The 17,295-nt window shown below is 32.3% G+C and overlaps 4 protein-coding genes and 1 non-coding gene across 5 annotated transcripts; 1 reads left to right on the top strand and 4 right to left on the bottom strand.

Annotated features, from left to right (window-relative positions):
• Nucleotides 1–4,474: 4,474 nt before the first annotated feature.
• Nucleotides 4,475–5,983, bottom strand: PHYBLDRAFT_73397 (hypothetical protein; the record flags this gene model as incomplete). Its single annotated transcript, XM_018442845.1, has 3 exons — nucleotides 4,475–4,574; nucleotides 5,172–5,288; nucleotides 5,778–5,983. 3 exons carry the CDS (start codon nucleotides 5,981–5,983, stop codon nucleotides 4,475–4,477), a joined length of 423 nt encoding a protein of 140 aa, XP_018287809.1.
• A 2,513-nt stretch (nucleotides 5,984–8,496) lies between these two features.
• Nucleotides 8,497–8,942, bottom strand: PHYBLDRAFT_148959 (hypothetical protein; the record flags this gene model as incomplete). Its single annotated transcript, XM_018432189.1, has 2 exons — nucleotides 8,497–8,612; nucleotides 8,849–8,942. 2 exons carry the CDS (start codon nucleotides 8,940–8,942, stop codon nucleotides 8,497–8,499), a joined length of 210 nt encoding a protein of 69 aa, XP_018287810.1.
• A 1,384-nt stretch (nucleotides 8,943–10,326) lies between these two features.
• On the bottom strand, nucleotides 10,327–11,843 carry PHYBLDRAFT_171795 (hypothetical protein; the record flags this gene model as incomplete). The annotated part of the gene is made up of 6 exons (XM_018436664.1): nucleotides 10,327–10,414; nucleotides 10,498–10,520; nucleotides 10,567–10,670; nucleotides 11,327–11,453; nucleotides 11,534–11,544; nucleotides 11,759–11,843. The coding sequence occupies 6 exons, from the start codon at nucleotides 11,841–11,843 to the stop codon at nucleotides 10,327–10,329; spliced, it is 438 nt and encodes a 145-aa protein (XP_018287811.1).
• Nucleotides 10,975–11,057, top strand: PHYBLDRAFT_t196. Its single transcript has one exon. It is a non-coding gene; the product is annotated as a tRNA-Tyr (tRNA).
• Nucleotides 11,844–12,752: 909 nt separating the features above from the next.
• PHYBLDRAFT_171796 (hypothetical protein) lies at nucleotides 12,753–15,711 on the bottom strand (the record flags this gene model as incomplete). Its single annotated transcript, XM_018436665.1, has 5 exons — nucleotides 12,753–13,870; nucleotides 13,936–13,971; nucleotides 14,025–14,235; nucleotides 14,727–14,800; nucleotides 15,633–15,711. 5 exons carry the CDS (start codon nucleotides 15,709–15,711, stop codon nucleotides 12,753–12,755), a joined length of 1,518 nt encoding a protein of 505 aa, XP_018287812.1.
• Nucleotides 15,712–17,295: the final 1,584 nt, after the last annotated feature.

The raw sequence follows: 17,295 nt of genomic DNA on the forward strand, positions 1-17,295 counted from the left end.
GAACACCAGGAGGGGGAGGGGACGAAGGAGAAGAACAGGAAGAATAAACGGTGTCTACAAGACTCTCTTTCTTGTAGCCACAAGCCTCAGAGGTAGACGATGTACTGTGAAAGGACCCTGCTCTCTTTTCGGCTTCGAGGTTTATCAGCCGGGCTATCAATTGCTCGCGTGACATACCATCAAACTCTTTGGAAATGACATTTCCACAAGTCATCATATGCGGTTGGGCGAGAAGGGGAGTGACCAATTGCTTCTTGTTGGGCTGGTTCATGTTTGAAGAGTCAACAAAGTGCAGCTGAGCGGAAAGGGTGGATTCTTTGATGCTGCATGTATCAAGATTTTGCCTTTTAGAATTGTCATTGAAGAATGTTGAATGTGGGACAGAATCTATAGCGGCAGGGTTTGTGTCGGTAGGTGTAGTATTAAGTGGTGTTATAGTATTATTATTATGAGTAGCAGTAGCAGTATTATTATTATTATTATTAGTTGTGGTGGTGGTGGTAGCAATAGCTGTATTAGAAGCTGAGGCCTTGTCCTTATGTAGTGGATCGTGTGTAGCCGCCGCCGACGACCTTCCATGCTGGGACTTATTGCCAGAGTCGGGTCCGTGGCCCTTGTTTGTGGCCGGAGAGCGCTGCGGACTTGTTTTGGCTGCCTTTCTTCGTACCTTGTTCCGCACGCCTTCGTGCACTGCGTCTGCGTCTGCTGGTAACCCGCGTTTCATGTTTTGTTGGGTGTTGTAATTATTATCTTCCGAGTGCTGAATAATAGAGACATCAGTAAGAGCCTGTTGCTGGCAGAACATGGGCGGTGACAGTGGGTGGTCCAATTGGGCATGCTGAAGAAGGGGTGTACCAAGACCAGAAGATGACAGTGGAGAGTGCAAGATGTGGCTGCAACTCGACTCAAGTTGGCCACCTTCGTCTACGCCGAGTACTGTCATTGAATGACTCATTGGTGAGACCAGCTGTGAAACTGGAGATTGTTGCTGCTCTTGATGTTGTTGTTGGTGGTGTTGGTGTTGGTGTTGGTGCTGTGTTACGCCTGCGATGACAGCATCCAATGGCTTACGATCTGTCTGACGATCCTCAATCTTCACTTTTGAGTTACCACCACCAGTAGCGGTTACAAGAGGTGATCCTTGTCGGGAAACCAAGGTAGCTTTGCTGTTTTTTTGCTGCCGCTGCTGCTGCTGTTGATGATGATGTGCAGTTGTGATTTGCTGAGACATTGTCTGGCGCTGAGCTTGAGAAACAACAGTAGATTCAGGGGTGCTGCGAGGACTAAGGATTTGATCTGATGACTGCTGGCCAAAAATAATGGTATTAAACATGTTCTGCTGCTGCTGCTGATGTTGATGTTGACGATGATGGTGCTGGTCTTGGATGTGTTTTTCATTAAATATCTGATCATGCAATTGATGTTGATAATTTTGATGCGGATGAGGATGAGTATGATGATGATGATGGTGATTTTGATGATTTTGATGATTTTGATTAGTATGGTTGCTGTGGTGGTGAAGGCTATGGTGAAGTCGGTGTGGCATCTGCTGTTGAATCTGTCTGGAATCCATCTGGAGTTGAATAGTCTGCTGTTCGCTTTGCATACTTGATATCTATTGATAATAATAAGAAGTAATAAGAGTAATAGTAGTAGTAAAAAGAAGAAGAGGAAGATGTAAATAAAAAAATAAGAAAAAAAAAAGAAAAAAAGGAAAAGATACAAAAAGACAGGCGATATGTCAGTCAAACACTTTAAAGTCAACATGGAATAGTACAACTTACATTAGAGTTCACCAATCTATTAGGATGATCTGACTGAACAGACAGAAGTGGTTCTTGTACTGGATAAAAATCAACTAGGGATTGAGCCTGGGACTGCATAGGGAGCCTTGATTGCTCCACATCCTAAACAACATATAACATATATTTTTAAACATTTAAACATTTAAACATTTATGCTGTAGTCTTCTTTTTTACATGTATTTATTTATTTAAATTTATTTATAAATTATCTAAAATAGGTGTATAGACATAGATATATATATAACATACCATTCTTACTGGGCCTTCGTGTGGAACAATTAATGACAAGAGGTGCTCGTCCGGCGAGACACTGTAAATCATGTGGAGTTCATCTTGGTTGGTTTCTAGGAGTGGGCTCATATCAACTGACAGCGGGCTGTCATAAAACAATTGGTCGGGACTGTGGTGCATGGCCTGCATGGCAATGACAGAAGCTTCCAATGTAGTCATTGAGAGTTCAGAAGAGGTATAGAGTGGTTCTTGGAGATCTGAGCGAAAGGTTGGAGACAGGGTGAGTGTGCTGGGCGAAATGTATTGTGGGCAGTTGTGGTTCCCGTCTTCTGGGATGGTGATGGGTGGCGACGCAATGACTTGGGATGAGATCGGCTGTGCATCCTGCGGAACAGATTGGGTGAAATGAAAAAGTGTGTTGTCCGACACAACCGAATGCATAGACATTTGCGACATTTGGGGTAGGCTTCTCGGGTATTCATGTAGTGCGTACGTGTACTCTTCTTGGTAGTGGTGGGTGGGCTTGCTGAGAGGGCTTGGAAAATCAATTTCGCGCATGTCCGTAAACAACAGTTTCCACAAGTCAAAAAGAAGTACGATTGATGAGTACGGAAAAGAATAAGAGCGCGGATGAGGATAAAGAGTGAAGGACGAAGATAAAAACAAGAATAAGAATAAAGAAAATGGGGGTGGGGAATAAAGAGCTTTTAAGAAAGAGCTTTCCAGAGTATTTAGGGTGGCAAAGACTTTGAGACAGAAATAGAACTCTTTCTGTTGAGAGATCGAAAAAGGCAAATGTCGTGCAGGAAGACAAGGCGGCTGTATAAGTTTTTTATTTTTATTTTATTTTATTTTATTGTATTGTATTCAGCTCTCTACATAATTCACAGCCGGAAAAACAATGACGAAAGAGAAATGATTTCAACTGCTACTTTCGGGTACTGTGTTTCGTTGGCGTGCTGATGAGCATTAACTATGAAGTGGCAGCCTTAGTCTTTTTTTTGTTTCATTGCTTGCTTGCCTGTTTGTTTTGACTAATTGATTGGTCTGTATGTTGAATAAATGCCCAATCACAATTGCAACGTTTCTTCTCATTTATATAATGATACAAGCACAAATATACACAAAGAAAGTAACGCATGTGTTTATGGATGTATTACTAATGTAATCTAATGAAATCATTGAAATGGTTCAAGAAAATAAATCAAAATCAAAATGCATAAGAAGAAACATGTCTTTTTTCTATTGTTCTTATTGTTCTTGTTGGTTATTACTATGATTGTCAATATTATTATTAGAAGAGGAGGAGGAGACGGGAAAGTGGTGGGGTGGGAGGAGTTTTCTTTTTTTTTCTTAGGGTTACCTAAAAACGCGTACACATAAAGCATAGTAAGATATGGTAATCCATCGGAAGCTTTCTAGACTCCTGTGTTATCTAAAGAACAGTCCTTTGCATAATCTACGCACGATATGACCTGCCAAAAGAGTTTATATTTTTTAGACAAAAAAAAACCCAAGGGTAACAGACCCGTTTCTTTTTTAAATATAACAATTGTATCCTAGCAACGGTATCTAGGTAATAAATCATCTGTATCCTTTTAAATCAAAATAAAAGATTGGGTAAGTAGAAATGACTTGTTTCTTTTATCTTATGTGGGTGGGGAGAGAGGAAACGTTAGGATTACAATATTCCTGGTAAGAAAACAATAAGAAAAAAACATATACTTCAAACTGTCCTGGAACACCATTATGTCATAAGCTTTGGTGCGTTTTTAGAGTTTGAGATCTATTTCTAGGTTGACTTGATGGCAATCTTTCAAAAATAGTCATCAATTTTATTTTTATATACAAAGATATATATATATATAACAAAAACACAACATGTCAATAGACATAGCCACGGCTTGACTCACATTCACATTCACATTCATGTATATAAATACATATACATGTATGTACATATTCACAGCTCTAGTAAGTCAATTCCGTAAAATACACACAACAAGATGTGTACTCTGTTGCACGGAAATTGAGCGAATGATCAATCGATATATAATACGAATAATTATTATTATTATCATTATTGTATATATATAATAGGTTTGACCGATTGCTGTTATTTTGTGTGTTCTTTGTGTAGGCACACAAAAAGATGTAATAAACTTTGGGTATTTAATTCAGACAGGTTCCAAATATATATATATATATATATATGATACTACTCTTCTTTGTTTGGTATTGGCTATCAAATTATTTCTTTCCTTCTTTCTTTTTTCTTTTTACTCTCTCAATGGAAGCACTAACTTTCATGATCTTTAGCCATATGTGTATTTAATTGGCTAATGAGAAGAAAGAAGAGGAAGAAAAGGAAGAAGAGAAGATAAAAAAAAAAGAAAGAGCAAGGGCTGAGCTTTGACATACAGACCGTTTTGTCAAAATTATAGAACCTTGTCGGTAAAAAACGCCGTTTGGTAATCGTGATACAAACCAGTTGAACACAACGCAAGGGTACATTTTTTTTCTGTTCTGTTGAAACCCCTCTAAGAAATTATATATATACATATATGTATGTGTGTGTAAATGTGTGTAGATATATATATATATATATATATATTCTTTTTTCTTTTAAAAAAAAACATAGTAATTTTATATACTGCCCATCAAATGTCTATCTCTGTATATCCATGTAATTTCTTTTGATTTTTTCTTTTGATCGTTTATATACCTGATTTCATTTTAGGAATATAGCTGAATTCAATATAAGCATAAACACACAAAGTCTAATTTTTCAACAATACCAAATACATACAAAGAATTAAAAGATGGAAAAAGAAGAAGAGTAATTACAATTATGTTATTTTCAAGATGGATGACCGAATTGAACCTTTTCTACATTTTCTCATTTTCTTTCTTTCTCGGCTTTATAAAGTTATTCTTAGAGAGCAATGGTAATGATAATAGTAATAATAACATTCAAGCTATTTGCTGTATTGTATTATAACAATCGCTTTATCAGTTGTGTGAGAACAAGGTTGTGTCCTGGACCTCAAGTATATAACTGTTGATATTGATATTAATTGTGTTTAAAGGCAGAAATTGAAGTTAACTAATTCATGTCCAAGTGTCTATATTTACCATTGAATTTCAATGGTAAATATAGTTAGTAGGATATCTTTGCGAAATATCCCAATAAGCTGACAATAGGAGCTATATACATATACATGCTCAAAAACTGACAATTCAAGGCAGTAACTGAATTGATAGAAATGTGTGCATACAAGTATAAGTGTATGTGTATAAGTATATGTGCCTGTACGTTTGTGCATGTGTGTGAGCATGTGTGTGTTTTGTCCTACAGATCAAAAAAGAAAAAAGAAAAATCAAGATATACGTGGGTGCACAGACAACTTCCCAGTAGAATAAGATCAAGAATTAGTACATAGCGGAACATCAAGTTGATCCTTTCTAAATCTAGGCCTCTGTATGCTACGTGGGAGTAATCATTTGAAAAGAAGACATACCCAAAAAAAAGAACATTTAAATATATATATATTTATATAAATATAAGCAGAAAAATATAACATCCTTGTAATCATTTTGTAAACTTGTATCTTGCCAATCACTTGGTAATATTGACCTAATATGTGAACCAACAGTTCGATTCAATAGATTTTTATTCTATATTTTTGTGGTACTTGGTGTACTTGGTGCACACTTTTATACTTGGTTAACTTTGTTTACTTGCTGTATTTTGATGTACTTTGTGCACTTTGTGTACTTTGTGTGTTTTGTGTAATCAAGTATGTTGCAAGAATATATAAAGCAATATTGTTATACTTTGAAGGTTCAGGCTGAAATTTATATGTATCTATTTCATATGCAATCCTTAGAAATACAGTAGTAGTAGTCACACGAGATGTCGGTTTTCTAAACCATTCGTCGTACATTTAGGGCGCAAATATCTGTCGGTTAATTTTCAATGGGCGGCTTTTGTCTATATTTTATATATTTTTATTGCCAAAAGGGGTTTTTTTTTGGTTTTTTTTTAGATCGGTGCACTTTCCAAGATCTTTTTTTTTTTGTTCTTAGCGATAATTACATAAATCTGAACCGATTCTTAAAGATACTTAGAAGGAGCGTAATTACATACCTCAAATATCAAAACTCAAACGTTTTAAAAAAAATGAAAGAAAAAAGTCTTCATTTGATTAAAAGTTCTCAATAAAGTTAAGTTTAGAAAAATAACGTGGGATATATATATAAGAAACTGTACTCTCATTTTTGAAACTATATTATTTATATCTTTTAGTAATAGAAGTCAGTAGTCTATATATATATAATATATCTATGGTCTACTATCAAATTATAAAAACAAAACAAAACGTACAAATAATAATCACATCTCATTCCCAATAAACGTATTTCTTTCTTTTATCCATTTTATTTCGAGATGTGCAATAAATTAAAACAGAATATTATCTGCTCTTCTGACTTTATTTACCAGCTGTATAAAAGTATCCTTTGAAAGCTATGAAAACAATGATAATAGTTTTATATATGTATAATAAATGTTCTGATTTTTCAACACTTTTTTTTGCTATAGTTATTTTAATTATTAATACTTCGCACTTTATATTGTTATCTCTAATATACCAGGTAGTAAGTCATTGGGTATATTATTTAATAAAAAGAAGATACTATTGCAATCCGAAGAAAAAGACAATCAATGAATAAATAAAACATTTTCAAAAATACTTATAAAATCAAGTGTGTTTAATAAGAATTTCTTTTATTAATAATAACCAAGACAATCCCGATACTTTCTATATTAGAATACATGCTAAAATAAAAGATATAGCAATAACTTATATAGTAAAAGTTTTTTCTTTAGATAAATGAATGCTTTGAAAAGATAAATAATAGATACTGTAAATAATGCTACTTATATATATGGCTCTGTAATTTAATATTTCTTTAGCTAATATTTGGTTGCTATTAAAGCAGTGTCAAGTATATAAAAGCATCACCAGCAGTTACATTTCTGAAAACACGTAATAAAATATTTAGTAAATTTACCGTCTGCTCCGTGAATTTCAATGTACTTTTTTCTTTTAAAAAAGCCTATCTTTGCTTTTTAATTCTTTTTTAAATTATTCTTTGAATCAAATAATAATATATAGCAATAGCTAAAAAAAACACCCTTTTAAAAGCTATACTTGTTATAAAGCTGATAATTTCAGAAATAATTGACTCAGTCATATTGTAAAGAAAAGACAAATGTCTAATAGAATGATTTTAGAGAAGAAATAAATAATTTTACTAGTAAAGAAGACTGTATTAGATAGTGAGGTCTTGAAAAATAATAAATACTAAGATTTGATTATCAATTTTCTGAATTTTTTAAAACACCATTGAGGATTAAAAACATTTGGGAAAAAAGAAATGAAACTGCTTGGGATGCTATAAGTACATAATATATATTATGATTTTGAAATATATCTCTATCTAATTCATTAGCAATTAATATATAAAAATCAACTGATTTTGGCTTCTAAACACCCTGATTTTTTACTAGAATATTTTATTGTGTACCCAGTTGAGATAAACAATAAGAACATATAAGGTGGCAAGAATCTTTTTTAAATGAGCTTGATATTTAAATGAGATTACGTAATGACGTTCTGGATAGTATGAAGAAAGTAGTGACAAGTGTTGAGTTGCTGTGGTGCAACATTGTCAAAAAATAATAAATGAAAATAGAGTTGCCAACGAGTTCAGAAGGCAAATATATAGAGAGATAGAGATGAATTACTGTGATAATGCTCGGGTCTATCCAACAGTAAGGAGATATAGTAAAATGTGTATATAAGGGACAAATATAACAAGAAGTATGCTTATAACTATTGCGAAGAGTTGTTATAAGTCAGTGACGATGAAATAAATGTATAAACAAGTAAAAAAGGGATTTAATCAATTAAATAAAGATAGATAAGGATTCAACTTTATTATTGCTCCATCTGAAGACCTTTATATGTGAGCAATCTATACTACTTTGTTATAAAGTTCTATTAAAGCAGTATCAATGATGAAATACAATGCACAATGGTATGTCTTGTGCAAGAAGATTAAAGGAAATCCTGCAAAGAGTGTCATACTTCTTTGCAGGATGATGTAAATGAGTATTGATTACTGCTGAATCTGAGAGTAAGACTGAAGGATAAAATAATATCCTCAGATATTCCAGTCTGAGGTATTCGGGATTGTTTATGGGTTAGTATCTCAATAATGGGAAAATTAGATACTGTGAGAGTGTTATTTATTAAAGAGACAAAATAATATTGTTTTTATATTTGCTACTATTCAAATCCCTGTAATTCAAATCCCTGTTGTGTAATGGTTGGTTTACACTGTATGAGTGTGTAGTGTACGTGTGCCTGGTGTGTAACAGTTCTGGAGATTATTAACTTGCCAGGTTCATTAGCAAGAAGGAACCAGTGTTTGGTTGTGGGGTCTGCTCTTCACTCAATTGTGGTGTGTATACCACACAGTCAAACAGATCTTCCTTTATGATATTATCTAATACACAGATCATCATACACATAATTGATTAATTATTATTATCACCATGACATGGGATATACAAATACATATACATTATATATATGACATCATTATATTTCATTTACATATTTTATTATGCAAATACTTAATTGAGAGACTACAACTACGACTATTTAATATTATGAAACATTACCTGAGTATCTGGGTCGGATTACTAAAATATTATCAATAGCATAAATGCTATTCTTTACTGAAACTCTTGGACTGATCTGACTGGAGAAGTATTATATCAATTGGTCTTTCCAGATCTTTCCAGAAGAACAATACTCCTGGAAGATGACTCATCGTGATAAAGATTACTTAAGTACACACTGAATTACGAATTAGAAAAACATATAAATATCAGTAGATAGTTCCGTGTAGAAAAACAATTGAATTTTATTATTCTTTACTTTTCTTTTGAAATAAACAACCTACACAAGTTCTCACGAATTCTTTTGTCTATATTATATTTTGCTTTATTTTCTCCCCACAACAGTTACAGTAGTTAAAGTTTTTGAAGTTGTTAAGAAGAATTCAAGATTTGAAAGTGAGAAACAAAGATTTGTAAGAACTTGTATAGAATTTGTTTATAGAAAAAGATTTGACATCAAAATTTGATGAGGTTTCTACACTAAACTACTACTGCTATTTATATTGTTTTGGATTGGGAAAATTATATGACTGGGGTCAGGTAATCAATCCTATTTGAGCCTTAATCAGAACAATATGATATTTGGATAATTAATATATGATTAATTATATAAATGTGTGTAGTCCCAATAAAGTATTAACATAGAAAGTAAATATATTTATGAGCTATAATCAATATTGTATATGATAAACCTGTATGTTAAATAATAAAGTAATCAATAGACACATTTGACTAGAATAGCTGAGGTCTTATATGATTTCCTTCAGACTTATTCTCAATTATAGCAGTAGTCAATACTCATTTACAACATTCTTGAAAAATAATATATACTTTAAATAAAATATTAAAAAATATTTATAATTTTATTAAAAGTAATATTAATTATTTTACAAAGTTCAAGTATATTATTAATTTTTATTTAAATATAATATACTTTTATTTCAAGTTATACTTAACAATTTATTTTATAATTATTTATCTATAATAGATAGTGCTGTTAAATGTTCTGAACTATTGTTCTCAAAAAAAGAAATAAGAACAAATCATGTCTCACATAGTTTTCCTGACATATTCTATTCATATTTCCTCTATGCTACATTAAATAAATAAGCTGTATCTCTATGAAAATATATTTACAATAGCTATAAATTATGTACGATATAGATAAGATATACATACATATATTATCTATAAGCTTTGTCTTACTTAATATGAAAAAATATTATAACTTTTATAAATTAAAATTTTGAGAAAATCATGGTTCTGAAAAAGGCAACTTTGAATCTGTTTCAGATGTTGATTATCAAATATAGCAACTTATAAATGTCTCTATTTTTCTGTTGAGTTCAGAATATTTAATGATACTATCTAATATGCTGTAAATGAGTATTGACTACTGCTGTAATTGAGAATAAGTCTGAAGGAAATAGTATAAGACCTCAGCTATTCTAGTCAAAGGTGTCTACTGATTACTTTATTATTTAACACACAGGTTTAGCATGCATGATAGTGATTGTATTTCATATGATGATATCACTATAATATGAGATACATCAGTGGATTATTATAAGCATAATTATAACTCATAAACACATTTACTTTTGATGTTAATACTTCATTGAGACTACACACATTTATATAATTAATCATACATTAATTATCCTAATATCACATTGCTCTGATTAAGAATCAGATAAGATTGATTACCTGACCACAGTCATATAATTTTCCTAATCCAAAATAATATAAATAGCAGTAGTAGTTCAGTGTAGGAACCTCATCAAACTTTGATACAAAATCTTTTCTCAATAAACAAAACCAACACAAGTTCTCACGAATCTTTGTTCCTAATCTCAAATCTTCAATTCTTCCTCTTACAACTTTTTAAAAACTTCAACTAACACAACATAATATATAAATAGAATATATATTCTTATATTTTTATTTTATATTTTTTATTGATTTATTCAGTACTTATTAATCAAAATATCTTTATTATTTTTTGATAATTCTATCATGAATATCTCAAAATGTCTTTATATATAGATATACAAGTATATAATTATAAAACAATAGATATTAATAATAATATCTTTATTTACTTAAGGTATATACTTTGCTACCCACTGTATAACCATTAACACTATTCCTAGTATATTTTGTGTTTTTTCTTAAGCACAACAACCGGCTTTAGCTCAGTTGGTAGAGCGGAGGACTGTAATGAAATTGTAATCCTTAGGTCACTAGTTCGAATCTGGTAAGCCGGAATCATTTTTTACTCATTTTCGTGAGTAAGCGGGATTTTGTCGTAGTTTTTTACTAACAATAGCCGATTAAAACAAAGTTTATATTGTCGGACATTATTTTGATGAATCCGTAAAATCTGAAGATGGTTAACCGCAGTATAATGACTCTCCTTTTATGTAAATATAATATAATAGCTACTGCGGATAATGCGCATTATTAGTTTAGAAAACTATATGACAATTCAATTCATATCAATAAAAAGTATCTTTTATCCTCTCTTTGATTTTACGTATACTCCTTGATCCCCAGTGGGTTTGACCTTTTGACTTTGTTATAGTAAAAGGAAGACCAACCCAGATCGGGAACGACAATATATAGCTCGGTGTCGAGCATATTCCTTTTGAATAAAAGCTTTTCTGCCAGTCTTTTTTAATATTAAAGCAGTATTTTAAGATTCAAGAGAATCTTTAAATGAAACGAACTAAAGAATGCTTACCATGATTTGTACTGTATTGTATTGTAATAAAAATAAAATTAATAGTTTTATATTATTTTCTGGGTTTGTTTGATTTTAAATACTGTAATATCCGATCGAGTCGTAGATAAACCCAGACACAAAGACTTGTCAGAAGTTAATAAAAATAGTAATTTGAAGATAGTTAATGACATTAATATATTATGACTTAAAATAAGATATATTTTTTGGATTAAAATGATTTACTTGCAAAAGGATAAAGATCAAAAACAGAATAGCATAAAATATGATGAGCCAAAAAAAAAAAGATGTTTTTCATATAAAGAACCATGGTGTAAATTCTTATTTTTTTTTTTATCAATTTATTAATTTTTATGAATTTTTGCTTATACACATTGTTTGTACTTAAGATTGAGACGAACAAATGTTAGTTTTTAGACAAATAAGGATTATTATATAGAATATTTATATACAAATATCTAAATTCTTACAGATAGAATAGCCAGTCAGAGTTGTTTAATTTTTTTTTGAATGCCTAGTCTGTTGACATCAATTAATTGACATTATTTTGCCTAATTACTCAATTATAGTAAATGCTCAGATTTATTATGTTACTTTTGTATTACAAGGTAGTTACAGGCTGTATATGAATATAAAGGTTTCAAAAGTATACTGAGCTACTACTACTCCACCTTTATTTGTTGTTGAAAAAAGGAGGGAACCAATTTATCTAAGATCAATTTTTTTATGGTAGCATCGTACAATATACAAAGTGAGTTTACTGTTTAGCTTTTTAAGCATTGTCTGTATTTTTAATCACTCAAGACAAATGGTTACTATAATAAAAAATAAAGAGATAAACGCAGCAAAATAATATATAGATATACATAATAATGATATTCCATAAACTCTTTGACAGAAATATCCAAGGATGCGGGCTCTTTGTAACCATGCATTACTACAAAAGGGACTTTCTAAATTAAACAGTAAATATTGCTATTTATTTTAGACGAGAAATTGCTCCCTACACCCAAGGTAGCACCAAATTATCAATTACAAATTCGCCATACAGAATATTATAAACTTGTTTATTTTTTTAAAAAAAACAAAAAGCAAAAGCAGATCCTACAAAGTGAGGACTGTGTATGTATATCTTAAGGTATACTTAATAAAATGAGAAAAAAAAGTCTGCCTTGGTTTCTCTTTGTGCTTGACTAATTAATATAACTATTTGTTAATTTCATTTAATACGAAATAGACGCTTGACTGATTTTCTATTTACTCTGTGCTTGGTAGTGGTATGTGTGTCTTCTAATGAGGGAGAGGGAGAATGAGAGCGAATGGAAGATTGGTATTCGGTGGTATGAATCGAAAACTGATCAGCATCGTGAGGGAAGGTAATGTCATTATCAAAAAGTGAAACATTAAATAGTGGTTTTTGAGATGCATCTATTAAAGAGGATACTGCGTTGTTGTTGTGATGGTAGTGAAATATAGAGCTAGTATCTCTTGATTGTGAAGCCATGGGGTTCAGGTCAACCGAAGAGTGACCAATCATAGCCAGCTGATAAAATGCTGAGGTGCTCGATGTGGCAGCTGGGGCCTCTTTTATAAACGAGGTTGCTTTCCCCGCGAACGAGTCGTTTGTTGATGGTGAAGTAGCAGACTGCTCGGTTCCTTCAATAGAAGACGAGTATTGTGTGGACGGAAGGTCGGGAGATTCTCCGGTTTTCGGTCCCGACAAAGCGGTGTGGGTATTATGTTGAAGTTGGTGCCGTGAAAGTTCTTGAATTGGCGTGAATGAGCCGTCAGAGGAACTTGAGAGTGAGGGGAATCCACGAAGCTGCGTTGTGTAAGACTTTACTTTGTCATGATGGCTATATGAAGTAGGGTGAGATATTGGCTGTTGCGATGGGACTGATTCAGGTTGTGTATCCAAATCATGGTCGATAGAAAAGTGGGATGTTTGGGGTTTAGTTTTTGGTGGGGATTGTTGCTGCTGCTGACTTTTTTTCTTGGTTAGGCTTTCCTGTAAAACATTTACAGTGGAGAGGGGAGGAACAGGATTGTCTGTCAGAGTTATGTACTCTACTGATTTATCCTCGCCTATAGAATTTTGAAGCGTGGGTACAGCTGGAAAAACAGGTAATTCTTGGGGTCGAAGCGTGTTGGACCAATCTCGCTGTTTCCTCCGAGCTTCTTCAAAAAGTGTAAACCAGTTATTAGGAATAGGTGCACGTAGTTGTCTCGTCCAGAGAAATACAGATGGATTCCCATTGCTGTCAAATGCATCAAAAGCGGCGAAATCGCCGGGTATGTATCTTGCTTCTGACCATCGCATCGAGGATACGTCGGAGCCTGTCATTTTGCACTATATATTAGATGACCTGGCATTATTTTTTAGTGAAAAAAATCTGACTTACGAAGAATAACGAAACAGCACATGTCGTCGTCCCAGCCTATACAGTCGCTTTAAAGTTAGAGTGTGGTTAGGAGCAATGTTATATATTACCTTGGAATAAACCAACAACAATGAGACTGATCTTGAGAATATAAAGGTTACCCTGTATAAGATCGTTGTGATCAATTTGTTGAAGAATTACGTTTGGTGGAGTTAATGCTGAACTGTGTTCAGTCAATCTTCGTTCAGCGTCGTTGGTAGGTGCCGAGTTTGACCAACGTGCCAGCCGTTGTAACTTGGTTAAGCTCTTGGCTTCCATAGACTTTTTTTTAGTAAAAGAAACTGGCAAGGAAAGAAAGAGGGATTCAAGTGAACTATAGGAAAATGAAAGGAGAAAAGGAAAGAGCGCTGATCAAATAGAACTATACTTCTGATCGGTTTTTCTTGCCCATTGAATGTAGTACAAAACACGAGGCATTCTAAAGGTATCATGGCATGTAAATGTGCCATGGCGTTTTTCTTTCTTTTGTACAACTGCTAGAAAACAGCAGTAGAGATCGCCGCATTCAGATTTGAAAAGCACATCGCTAGCATGATCCTTATACTAAAGCTCAGCCGAGATTTTCGATTATTTTTAATTCAAAAACCTTGTGTCAAAATGTACAATCTAATTTGTTTACCATTTATTATTTCAAGTCCTTGTACGGTATACTTGATTACAGAATCCTTGCTGATATTGTCTACAAATATTTGTCTATCAAAAGTACAAAAGGATTGATGGAAAACAAAATTTGGCTTTTATTTTATCCTTACTTTAGATCCTGGGAACCATGTCATCAACCCTGATTGGTGGATGCCTCTCACAATATCATAAATGGGTATATGTACTATTTAAAGACAATATTCTGCATCCATACAATGTCGAGCACCTGTATACTGTGTTATGATTGATCAATAGAAAATGTAATCCATATTTTGCTTTTAGAATAAGAAACAAGCCTGTCGATAAAATATAGACTCAAAATTACTAGAGTACATATCTAACTATGTGAATTTCCTTAACAAATTTCCTTGCAAAGAAAAAGGTAAAAAATATACATAAATAAATAAATACAAGAAGGACCACACATTAATCAAGCTACACAAACAATAAAACAGTTACAGTACTACGTGTAGTCTTGACTACTGTGCTCGACTTTATATTAATTTCACATAATCATCAAGCTTTCCGTATTACTTAAAATATAATATCTAACATTTGCAGTAAGTACACAATAGTCAATTTACAATCGTTACAATAGTTTACGACATTAAATATTTTAAGCAGAAAATTAACAGGCCAAAGAAAAAAAATGGGAACGTAAAAGGAGATTCTAGGAGAGGTTTCTTTCTTTCTTTTCTTTTCAAAAAAAAAAAGCTACATTTTTCGACCATTTACTTTTATGGATAATCATGTATCTGCTCTATAGCAACTATAATTCTCTTTCTCTTAAAAATACACATTTATATTCGATAATGCATCATGTACTTATCTTGTACAACTAAAAATAATTTGCTACCAATGTTCTAATATATAATATGCTTTCATATTAGACATACTGTTTTGTTGAATTTACCACACACTTGTCGTCTTAGTATACAATTTTGCATCCTTTCACATCATCCAACTCTTGGAACAAATTGGGTATAAACCCTTCAGTTGCATTATTTCTCAACAACCTTTGTTTCCGTGCTCCATGCGAGCAGACACTAAGAACGTATACCAGTATATTCTGAAGAGATCGCGAGTACCACCCATAAATAAACTAGAAATTTGGGGAATTGCGATAAATTTAAGCACCAAGATTTTTATAGAATAAAATAAAAACGATATGCAAAAGTTCAGAAAAGCAATAAAAACAGAGGTTATTGACCTATTTATTCTAAAGCAGACCCTCTACACTACCCAAGAGCACATTTTCATGAGGGTTAGCATCACTAACTAGGAACATATTTCCTATGGTTATACCTCACCACCACATGAAGTAATTCGATACTTTTGAGTGTTTTCTTTTGAGTGTTTTCTTATTATTTATACTATATACAGGAGGACTATAACGTAGCCGGACCAATATATTATCAATATACTTACAGCCGAAAAGGAGTTTAGCTTAAACGTAGCAAGTTCTAAAGATTCTTTTCAACCTGAAAGTTTAAAAATATTCTGACTGCTTCTCACATCTTACTTTTACTTTCAATTATTATTTATCTATTGGCATTATGTAACTTTATAAAAAAAAGGGGGAACAAAGAATATCAAAATCTCAATATTATGTATTTTTAAAAAAAAGCAGAGGTTTGGACAGTAATTTTAAGATATTCAAATATAAAGTTTTTTTTAAGAGATAAGTTTGAGGTTTCTCTTATGAATCATTATAAAAGTATCCAGACAAAGTGTTAGGAGGATATAGCTTAATTGCACTTTGAACACTGTTTGTGGAATATATCTATATATTTCTGTTGCCTTAAACTTCCGAGGCATCATTAGTCAGTTGCAATATGGTGGCGCGACTCCTAATATGCTTATAAATGTTCATCAAGTATCAGGTATCGTGAGATCAAGATACAGTGTCCCGGAGAGTTGCCGTGCGAGACAAAGAATGGGATATTAAAAAAAAGGTGCCTTTATTTTTGAGCCACAATATCAAGAAAATGTATAAATAAAACGTAGACATTCCAATACTATACATTCTGTTGTGTTTTATTCCATTTTATGTTGCTTTGATTCGGTATATAGTAGAACACTGACATATATTATGTTTTGAATATTGACTACCGCCAAGTTAAAAAAGATAGCAGAGAAAATATGTGGTGCTTTGATGTTTCTTCTTCTATATATATACTTGCTAACAATATTCTATGTACTATTTCAAAGGTTAATGTATATCTTTTTTATATGTTTAAGCTTACTCCAATAACAACAATTTTTGCATTTAATCAAAAGAGAATAGTATCTTAATTTCAATAATACTAACGATAAATGTTCTTTAATAAGCTACTACTTGGTTATATATTTAATCGTAAATTCAATATATAAAACAATAAAAAAAAACCAAAAAAAAAAAGATTTTTATTGATTTGCTTTTTAAAAACAAAGCCTTAGCTCAGGTTGAATACAGCCCATTTATACATATCCAGAAAGTAAGAGTAGAGAGCTTATACAGTATCCTTGCTAATTATGACTCATTCGGTCAATTGAATTTTCCCTGATCTGTGCTTTCCTTAGGGGTTTGTGGGTCAATGTGATTAGATTTATTATTATTATTATTATTTATATGAGGATAAGTGCAGGTTTAAAGATTTGGTCAGATTCAGAAATTTACCAAAACAGGATAGGCCAGTG

The sequence above is a fragment of the Phycomyces blakesleeanus genome, assembly GCF_001638985.1.
Source record: "Phycomyces blakesleeanus NRRL 1555(-) unplaced genomic scaffold PHYBLscaffold_20, whole genome shotgun sequence".
In the NCBI taxonomy this organism is placed as follows: Eukaryota; Fungi; Mucoromycota; class Mucoromycetes; order Mucorales; family Phycomycetaceae; genus Phycomyces; species Phycomyces blakesleeanus.